At 51.6% G+C, this 10,513-nt stretch overlaps 1 protein-coding gene across 46 annotated transcripts in view; it reads right to left on the reverse strand.

The window, feature by feature from the left end:
- The window catches only part of CLASP2 (cytoplasmic linker associated protein 2), a 207,835-nt gene extending 205,364 nt beyond the window's left edge, over window positions 1-2,471 (reverse strand). For all 46 annotated transcript variants that reach the window (XM_051818589.3, XM_051818584.3, XM_089331273.1 and 43 more), the window contains exon 1: window positions 1,976-2,471. In XM_051818589.3, coding sequence (XP_051674549.1) covers window positions 1,976-2,170 — 195 coding nt within the window. In that variant the 5' untranslated portion in view covers window positions 2,171-2,471. The remainder of the gene's footprint in view (window positions 1-1,975) is intronic.
- Between the last annotated feature and the right edge of the window lie 8,042 nt (window positions 2,472-10,513).

Consider the following 10,513-nt stretch of genomic DNA (forward strand, 5'->3'; position numbering starts at 1 on the left):
ATCCTCAGTCTTTCACGTCACGTTTGTGAGCACCGACACAACACTCAGAAATGTGCTCCAGACCACATGAGCGCATTTCCGTGGGCGAGTGTGGAGGTGATGGGAGCCCGTGGAGGTCCTCTTCTGACTGTAGGATCATCAGAGGGTGCGGTCTCTAGGAGGAACAAGAGCATGCGCTGTAGTGGCAGGTAAGAACCTGGCTCAGACCCTGATGGAGTCTAATGCTCCACGTCCAGTGAAGAAAAATAAACTCGGCACTGAGCGGAAACGGAGCAGAGAGACAAAATGCAAAGTCGGGATGCTCTGGTATCAGAGTGCGCTCCAAGAGATGAGGCTGCGCTCTGGCTGTGAAATGTCCCAAAGCCAAGTCTCTGTGGCCAGTGTGGAAGAAAGTGCACATCAGGGGCCGGCGCTGGGGCACAGCGGGTTAAAGCCCCAGCCTGCAGGGCCAGCATCCCACATGGGCGCTGGTTCGATCCCAGCTGCTCCACTTCGATCCAGCTCTCTGCTGTGGCCTGGGAGAGCAGTGGAAGATGGCCCAAGTCCTTGGGCCCCTGCACCCATGTGGGAGGCCCAGGGGAAGTCCTGGCTCCTGGTTCCTGATTCCTGGGATTGGCCCAGCTCCGGCCGTTGTGGCCGTCTGGGAGAGTGAACCAGCAGATGGAAGCTGTCTCTCCGCCTCTTCCTCTCCCTAACTCAGCTTTTCTAATAAATAAACAAATCTTTAAAAAAAAAAAAAAAGGCACATCAGCCTTCACTTGAGCGGAACACCGCCTCTAGCACAACATGCAATCAACCCCGATGACGTAGACCCCCTTCTTAAACAGCAAGCAAACGCAGCTGGCTTCTCCCAAAAGAAGAAAAGTCTCCCAAACCGTGACGATACATCAAATGTTAACCTCCCCCAAACATCTGAAAAATACTGAAGAGAGTCCGTAAGGGAGTGGTGAGTTCTCAAACGGCTTCTTATCTTTCTAGAAGCCTACACCTTTCCAAAATTCACTTCACACATGCAGCACTCCGCAGTTTGCCTTTCTCCTCTACATGGGGGAAAAAAAAAAGGTTTTCGGAGCACTGCCTACTTGCCGAGTTACAAAGCGCTATTACTGAGGAAAAATTATTTCATCCACGGGCGGTTCCGGCCAGCATGTTAAAGCAACAGTGCCACTAGCAGTCTGGAAAGAAAAGTGAGCGCTCACAACTTGCCGACACGCTGCTCGCAGAGCAGCCGGCCCTACAGCCTGCGGGGCACAGCCTCTGCAACCCAAACACACACTGCTGCTGGCAGCAGTGTAGACGCGGCATCAGCCACGCCTGCCGGCGCGCACGCTTTCAAACCGACTCGGTCCTCCCCGCAGCAAGACAAAAGGATGCAGCACTTTCGGCGGCTTCCCGTAGTCAATAAACAAACAAACAAAGCCAAATTTAATAATAATAATAAAAAAAAAAAAGCCACGGGGTCAGCGCCCTGTCACCCGCCGCCAGGGTGAACGCAGCCCCCCGGGAAGTTTGGGACGAAGACTGCCAACTTTCCAGTTCTATAAAAATGAGAGACGGGGTGGGGGACAACAAAAGCAGGAACTAGCTTAGAACAGGATTTAAGTACAAGTAAGAAGTAAGAAGTGAGTCTGACATCTCTGCGGAGTCCCGGCCGTGGACCGCCGCACAGGCGCGGAGCAACGTCCGGGTCCCGGGCGGCGCCCCCGTCCTCCTCCGGGCCGCAGCCCCCAGCCCCCTCCCGTCCTCCTCCGGGCCGCAGCCCCCAGCCCCCGCAGCCCCCAGCCCCCGAGCCCCCAGCCCAGCAGCCCCCAGCCCAGCAGCCCCCCCAGCCCCCGCAGCCCCCAGCCCCGCAGCCCCCAGCCCCGCAGCCCCGAGCCCCCCCAGCCCCCGCAGCCCCCAGCCCCGCAGCCCCCAGCCCCCGCGGGATTAAAGGGCCGGCCGGAGGGCGTGCCGGGGCCGCCGCGCCGCCGCCTACCTGGTAGTTGCTCGAGCCCACCCAGCCGGTGAGCGCGTCGACGGTCTTGGCCAGGCGGCTCTGGTCGTCCTCCAGGTCCGGGACGGCGCCGGGGGTGCTGAGGTGCAGCAGCAGCTCCTGGCCGACCTGCAGCCGGCCGCCCACGTCCTTCTGCAGCACCTGGGCGCTGAAGTACTCCATGCCGCGGGGCTCCATGGCCGCGGCCGCCGGGCAGCCCGGCCGCCGGCGCGGGGTGCGGGCGGGGAGCCGGCGCGACTGCGCTCCGCCCGCCCGAGGGCCGGCTCGCGGGGCGCGGCGGGCGGCGGGAGCGGCGCCAAGGCGCCCGGCCGGGCCCCCAAACTACTCAAACTCGGCGCCCCCCGAGCCCCGGCCCGCTTCAGAGGCCGCGGCCGCGGCGACGTCAGCGCGCGCGTGACGTCAGCGCGACGCCGGAGAGCCGCCCGCCGGCCCGGCTCCCCTGTCGCGGCGCGCCGGCCGCTGAGGGTCACGGGACGGCGGGGCGAGCTGGGGCCCCGACCCGGGCGAGCCTTTCGCCGCGGGCGCTGTGGCTCCACGTGGCTTCCGAGTCCTCCTCCGCTGGAAATCAGTACTAGGGAGAGTTTCCGGTACTTGGAATTCCCCCTCTCCACCCCCACTGCCTTAAAAAAAAAAAAAATAAATAAAAAACAGGAGTAATGCACTCGAGTATTCTCCCTCAGCAACGTACGGCGTGCCCCCCCGCTCCAGGCACCGCCACAGTGGCTGGAGTACTTTACAAAGCAGCCGAGGTTTAACTTGCACGGAGGCAAATAGACGAGTTCTAAGTGTGTCCGCCGGGGTAACCACCGCCCCAGGAAGTCCCAGACACTTCCCAGCCAAGCAACGCCTCCTCCCGGGCGACGCCACCTGGATGGTTTACCTGTGGATTATTCATCTATCTTTTTTATTTTTTTGAGTCTGGCTTCCTCCTCTTTTGGCTGATGTGTTAGGAGCCACTGAGTGCCGTGGTGCGCCTGGAGTCCCCTCTTTTTCATTGCTGAATACTACTCCGGTGCACCTATCAAGTGCCGTGATTCGTCCACCCGTTCACCTGTTGACATTTGGGGTGGCTCCAGAGTTTCAGTGATTGTAAATAAAGCTGCCAGGAAGCTTTGTGGACATGCTTTGACACACGTTTTTATTTATCTTGATTCGATTACCAAGAACTAGAATTGCTAGGTCTCTGGGGGAACTGCCAAGGGTGGCCGGATGGTGCTAAATTCCCACCAGCTGGGCTTGGGAGTGCAACTGCTGTATATCTTTCACAACGTTCGGTATAGGCGGGGTTAATAGTCCCGACCATTCTGGCCGGGTAAAGTGGTCTGTAACACATTCTAAAGGCACCTGTGTGCCAGTGAGACCCAGCAACAATTACAAGACTATTTGTGTAGCGTCTGTCTCCTCTGGCACTCAAAAGCTCCAGAAACTTTTCTGTTTTCTCTAGGATGGTGCCTGGCAACTGATGGCGTCCGATCAATCTAAACTGAATGAGTGAAGGAGTCAATGAAAATAATGATAAGATTCCCACATTCAAAGAAGCTTGACCGTTTTCTGTGCTGTGAAGGGTTTTTCCCCAATATTTCTGTGTTTCACATTGAGTTGTAAAGATTCTTGCATCTTTGGATTTAATTTCCCTGAGCATGTTCCTCCATCAAGCAAACCATGCGTCATGGTTCGCGTGTCACACGGGCCAAAGGGGTTCCCAGGGAGCTGGTAAAACATGATTCCTGGAGGAGATTAGCATTTGAGTGTGTGGGCGAGGAAAGCCAAGGGCCCTCTCCAAAGCGCGTGGGCAAAATTCTGTCCTGAGTTGGTCCTCCTCTCGACACACACAGTGTGAAGGAAGGAGAATCAGAGCCCCTTGCTTGAGCTGCAGTGGCCATTCGCTCCTCGCTGGGCCGTGGGTGCTCCTGGGTGTCAAACACCTGGCCCCAGACCAGGACTGGCTGACAGCACGTTGCACCACCAGCTCTCCCAGGTCTCCAGCTCACGGACAGCAGATTGTAAGGACCGCTGGGCAAGTCCAGTGATCGATCTATTTCTATTTTGACTGTCAACCCACCAAAAAAAAAAACACCTCAGATTCTCCAAAGAATAATGATATTTACTTGGAAATGGTCGAGCAGTGTAATGAGAATACCCATATCATAGTAGACAATAGGCATATCCAAAGAGGGTGAGGCGAGGGGAAGTTTTTAAAGGCAAAACTGAGGAGGTTTCCATCAGATATTTGAAACAATAATCTGCACAGTGGTTAACAACCAGGTGACGTCAGTCTGAGGCCGGCATTCAGTTGCTGGGCAAATGTCCTTGTAGAAGGCTGGGGGGCGGCCTCCGTGCAAGCCTGTGGTTCTGGCAGTCTCTGTGATCATCACGACCAGGTGTTACGCGTGAGCATCCTTCCTTCCCAACATCTGGCTTGGTTTAATTTTTGTTAAAATTGTACTATCGAAGAAGGGTCTGTTTCTCTGGTGAGCCCTGACCAGCACACTGTGGTAAGAATGCCTTGAGTGTCTAAAAGTTCTATTCTTTTTCTTTCTTTGGTTTTTGATTTTTTTTAAATAAATTTTTTTAAGATTTATTTATTTATTTGAAAGTCATAGTTACACAGAGAGAGGAAGAGACACACACACACACACACAGAGAGAGAGAGAGAGAAACAAATCTTCCATCTGCTGGGTCACTCCCCCAATGGCCTCAACAGCCAGGGCTGGAGCCGGGCTGAAGCAGGGAGCCAGGAGCTTCTTCCAGGTCTCCCACGTGGGTGCAGGGGCCCAAGGACTTGGGCCATCTTCTGCTGCTTTCCCAGGCCATAGCAGAGAGCTGGACAGGAAGTGCAGCAGCCAGGACTGGTACCTGTATGGAATGCTGGCGCTGCAGGTGGAGGCTTTACCCACTACACCGCAGCATTCTTAAAGCGTTGCTGCAGATGCAAAAAAAATGATCTTGTCCACAAGAAGTTTGCACTCTTAATTGCTGTTGACCAGGTGCGCTATGTGGTACAGAAAGAGATAAAATGTGAGATTCTGAATTCTAGGTTCTGCTCTCCTGTCCTCCCCATAAGCTGTCCCAAGGAGCAGTGATGGCCGCTCTGCACCCTTAGTTGTGTGCATTTGCCTGCCTGAATTTAGGTAACTTACGGATCATGAGATGGTCTTTGTAAGTTATAGCGAATCTCCCAACTTACAATACATTGGCATGTGAGTAACCCTGGATGCACCTATAAAATTTTTGGTAAACACTAGTTGCTATCACCTATGTAACTTGTCTGTGTTTCATTAATTAACAATTATCTTCTGAGCGCCTGTAATGTGTTAGACTGTGTGCCACGTTCTGTAGATGCAAAGCCCAGCTGTACCTGGTCTTTGACCGTGAGCTCAAATAGTGATAAGAATATCAGGCAGGCGCCACGGCTCAATAGGCTAATCCTCTGCCTTGTGGTGCTGGCATACCGGGTTCTAGTCCCAGTCGGGCGCCAGATTCTGTCCCGGTTGCCCCTCTTCCAGGCCAGCTCTCTGCTGTGGCCCAGGAATGCAGTGGAGGATGGCCCAAGTGCTTGGGCCCTGCACCCCATGGGAGACCAGGAGAAGCACCTGGCTCCTGGCTTCAGATCAGCGCGGTGCGCCGGCTGCAGCGCGCTGGCCGCGGTGGCCATTGGAGGGTGAACCAACGGCAAAAGGAAGACCTTTCTCTCTGTCTCTCTCTCTCTCACTGTCCACTCTGCCTGTCAAAAAAAAAAAAAAGAAGAAGAAGAAGAAGATCAGCACACAGCACATAGGGGGCCAGCGCTGTGGCGTAGCGGGTAAAGCTGCCACCTGCAGTGCCGGCATCCCACATGGGTGCCAATTCGAGTCCCGACTCCAGCTCTCTGCTATGGCCTGGGAAATCAGTAGTAGATGGTCCAAGTGCTTGGTCCCTGCCACCCACATGGGAGACCCAGATGAAGTTCCAGGCTCCTGGCTTCAGCCAAGCCCCAACCATTGCAGCCATCTGGGGAGTGAACCAATCCAGGGAAGAGCTCTCTCTCTCTCTCTCAAATAAATAAATATTAAACTAATAATAATTTTAAAAGATTTATTTATTTATTTGAGAGTCAGAGTTACACAGAGAGAGAAGGAGGGACAGAGAGAGAGAAAGAGGTCTTCCATCCGCTGGTTCACTCCCTAATTGGCTGCAATGGCCAGAGCTGTGCCAATCCGAAGCCTGGAGGCAGGAGCTTCTTTCTGGTCTCCCGCGTGGGTGCGGGGGCCCAAGCACTTGAGGCATCCTCCACTGCTTTCCCAGGCCATAGCAGAGAGCTGGATCAGAAGTGGAGCAGCCAGGTCTCCAACTGGCCCCCATATGGGATGCCAGCACTGCAGGCGGTGGCTTTACCTGCTGCACCACAAGGCCGGCCCCAATAATAATTTTTAAAAAACAGAATATCAGCACTTCTGAGGTGCTATAATGGCTAAGATGAGAATTTTAAAATTATAGACAAGCATTTTCTTATCTAGAGGGCACTGAGTATGGAGGCAGGAGGCTTGTAGACTAGGGAAGGCTTTCTGGAGGAAGTTATATTTAAATTGAGTTTTGAGGATAAGTAGGAATTAACTAAAGAAGTGGTTTCCTGAGGTCTGGCAGGTCTACCTACAAGATATAGTCATGACTATTTGATTCAGCATTTTCGATTATCATTACATGCCTACTACAAAATCTACATCCTTTTATCACTGTTGTCTGTCTGAGGGTAAGCATTGTTACAGCGCAAAGTTCCCAGCTTTCTGGTTCCTGGCACTGTTAGTCTCTTAGTCATTTTGTTCACAGCACCTTAAATAACCAAGAGTGCAGCATTTAGGCACAAGGAGGGGCACAGGAACTGTGAGACAGTTTATTCCCTTGAGCTCATTTTTCCCGAGCGTTCCCCAAGCCTCTGCACAATATTACACTCATGGTGGGGCTGGACCACCACCAACACGGACCAAAGGTAAGGTTGTAAGAGACCAATTTGAGTCAGATTTTTTTTTTAATTTTTTAATTTATTTGCAAGACAGAGACAGAGCCTCCATCCACTGGTTCACTCCTGCAAATGCTCGCAACAGTTGAGGCCGCACAGAAGCCAAATTTAGGAACCAGGAGCACAACGCAGGTCTACCATGTTGGGTGCAGGAACCCACCTGAGCCCTCACTGCTGCCTCCCAGGGTCTGCACTGCAAGAAAACCGGAGGCAGGAGCAGGGGCAGCAGGTCGAACCCAGGCTCTGAGGTGGCACACGGCTTCCTGACCACCAGGCCCGATCTTCAACGTGCGAGGCGTGAAGATGCCTGTTGGAGCAGGAAGGGCCCGCATGCTCCCCCTTTTCCACGCCCTTGACACTGCCCTAACCCCAGCTGTACAAACTCGAGCAAACCGCTTTGCAGGGAGACAGTTTCTTTAGGGAACTCTACCTTCCTGCTGTCTCTACGTCCCAGAAGTTAAATAAGACTGTCCTTTGAGCAGCTCCCACTGAAGGCTATTTGTTGACACCTCAAACGTACTCTCCTGTGTCCACTGTCACCTGCACCAGAAAAAATACCTAAAAAATGACACCTACCGAATAATTTCCAAACAACTTAATGAGTATTCATGTCCTAAAAACTTAGCAGCCCTATGAAAAAATAATATATATATAAATTGAAAAAAAGAATTTTTTTTTTCATTCTTAAACAGCCACAATTAGAAGTGGGATGTACTGGTTGGTCTCTGACCAATTTTGCAAACCTTGAGAAATGAATGCCACCATTGTTATCCTGTTGCAGGCTGAGTAGGCTGAGTTTCAGATGCTACTTGCTTTTTTTTTTTTTTTTTTTTTTTTTTTGACAGGCAGAGTGGACAGTGAGAGAGACAGACAGAGAGAAAGGTCTTCCTTTTGCCGTTGGTTCACCCCTCAATGGCTACTGCGGCTGGCATGCTGCGGCCGGTGCACCACGCTGATCCAAACCCAGGAGCCAGGTGCTTCTCCTGGTCTCCCATGGGGTGGAGGGCCCAAGCACTTGGGCCATCCTCCATTGCACTCCCTGGCCACAGCAGAGAGCTGGACTGGAAGAGGGGCAACCGGAACAGAATCCGGTGCCCCGACCAGGACTAGGCTACTTGCTTTTTAATCATCAATCACAGAAAACACAGCTTTGCAAGGCTACCACACTGATAAAAAAAAAATGTCCCACACTCTATTGTTGAAACTGTGAACTCCTCAGAGCCACCTCATGTCTGACAGATGTCAAGTATGTTGTTTTCCTTTAAATTTTAAAATACCATGCCAGCATCCCATGTGGGCACCAGGTTCTAGTCCCGGTTGCTCCTCTTCCAGTCCAGCTCTCTGCTGTGGCCCGGGAGGGCAGTGGAGGATGGTCCAAGTGCTTGGGGCCTGCACCTGCCTGGGAGACCAGGAGGAAGCACCTGGCTCCTGGCTTCGGATCAGCACAGCGCTGGCCGCATTTGGGGAGTGAACCAAGGAAGGAAGACCTTTCTCTCTCTGTCTCTCTCTCTCTCTCACTATCTATAACTCTACCTGTCAAATAAAAAAACCATTTTTTTAAATATTCTCGAGGGCTCTTAGTGAGTCCACTGCCAAGCCCCAGAGTGAGGAACTTTGACAGACAGGTGCTTGAGGCTGCCCAGGTTATCAGAAAGACAAAGGGTACAGGAAACACACCAGCTTAGTCAGGAAGAAGGTTTGGCTTCACCGAGAACTGGGCTTCACCGAGGCTCCTGCCTTGTGTGTTCAGTCTTCCAGTCCTCCAGCAACCCTCCCTGAGACATTCACCCATAGTTTAGAAATGAGCAAGCTGGGGGCCGGCGCTATGGTGCAGTGGGTTAAGCTGCCACCTGCTGTGCCAGCATCCCATTTGGATGCTGGTTCGAGTCCCGGCTGCTCCACTTCTGATCCAGTTCCCTGCTAATGTGCCTGGGAAAGTAGCTGAAGATGGCCCATGTGTACCCATGTGGGAGACCTGGAAGAAGCTCCTGGCTCCTGGCTTTGGACTGACCCAGCTCCAGCTGTGGCAGCCATCTGGGGAGTGAACCAGCAGATGGAAGATTCTCTCTCTTCCTCTCTCTCTCTCTCTCTCTCTCTCTGCCTCTCCCTCTCTGTTCACTTAAATAAATTAATTTTTTTTAAAAAAGAAATGAGAAACTGGGATTCAGAGCTTAAGTTCCCTGCCTTGTTTGTGATTTCAGATCCATGATTCAAACCCAGTGTATCTGTCTTCGGTGGTCTTCCAAACAGGTGATGGTAAAGAGAGAGACATCTCCCAGTTAACTAGGATAATAGCACTCTTCGTATAGCACACTGTATCTCTTTGAATACTTGTATTCCACTTACACTCAGGCCCAGCTTGTTTCTGAATTGCTCTGCAGAGGGGTAATGAGGTGAAGGAAACAAGCAGGCATTTTAGGGAAGAAAGTGGTGTACAAAATATCTACATTCTTTCACAGTCAGTCACCAAAATGTATCTGGGAATGCTAGGCTATTTTTAGCTGGGAACAGGACTGAAATAGTTCACTTAAATGCAGGAGTCTGACTTCCTGACCTGCTTGTTCATTATTTGTGATAATAGTGGAAACTCTGAGTAGACTTTGTTCTGACACGGGACTTTATTTTCCAAATAAAGGCAATCGGACTGATTACCTCACTGTTGATTCGAAACCATCCTTCAACAAATTCTCATTAAGAGGGGCATTGTGTTAGGCATCGGGATGGGGGTGGGGGTTTGAGTGGGAGTGGTTTACCAAAGATCTATCCCAAATTTTAAGAGGGATGGGTACCTAAAGGCTCATAGCAACTTCATTCATAACAGTTCAAACTGGAAACAGCCCAGTGTCCATCAACTGGGAAACACATAAATGTGGTGTAGCCACACAGTGGAATTCTAAACAGCAATTAAAAAATTACTGACACATTCAACAATGAGGGGAAAAAATCTCAAAAGCATCATGTTGAGTGGGAGAAGCTAGACACAAAAAAGGAAAGTGTGTGATTTCCATTTCCATGAAGTTCTAATACAGGAAAAGCTGCTGTTGGTGATGGAAGTCAGAACAGTGACTGTCACAAAGGGAGGGAGTCAGCGGGTGTTGACCAAGAAAGGACCTGGGAGAACTTCCTGCAGAAATAGGAGTGCTCTATGTCTTGATGTAGGTGGCGATTATAGGAGTATATACATTGGAAAATTCAACAAGCTTGCGCTTAAATGCATGTTGCATTTACTGTATGTGTGTTCTATTTCATAAAAGGGGGTGGGAGAAAGTCAAGAACAAGGGTTTGAAAGGGAAAGAAAGATAGAACAACTATGGTCTATTACAGTACCACCCAAGAGAAATATAAAGTCATAAAAGACTCATGGATGGGGCAAGTATTGTGGCGCAGTCGGTTAAGCTGCTGCTTGTGACAGTTCCAGTCCTGGCTGCTCCACTTCCAGTCCAGCTCCCTGCTAATGCACCTGGGAAGGCACCAGCAGATGGTCCAAGCGTTTGGGCCCCTGTCACCCATGTGGGAAACCAGGA

The sequence above is a fragment of the Oryctolagus cuniculus genome, chromosome 4 (genome assembly GCF_051225735.1).
Source record: "Oryctolagus cuniculus isolate XC-2025 breed Fujian yellow rabbit chromosome 4, ASM5122573v1, whole genome shotgun sequence".
NCBI lineage: Eukaryota > Metazoa > Chordata > Mammalia > Lagomorpha > Leporidae > Oryctolagus > Oryctolagus cuniculus.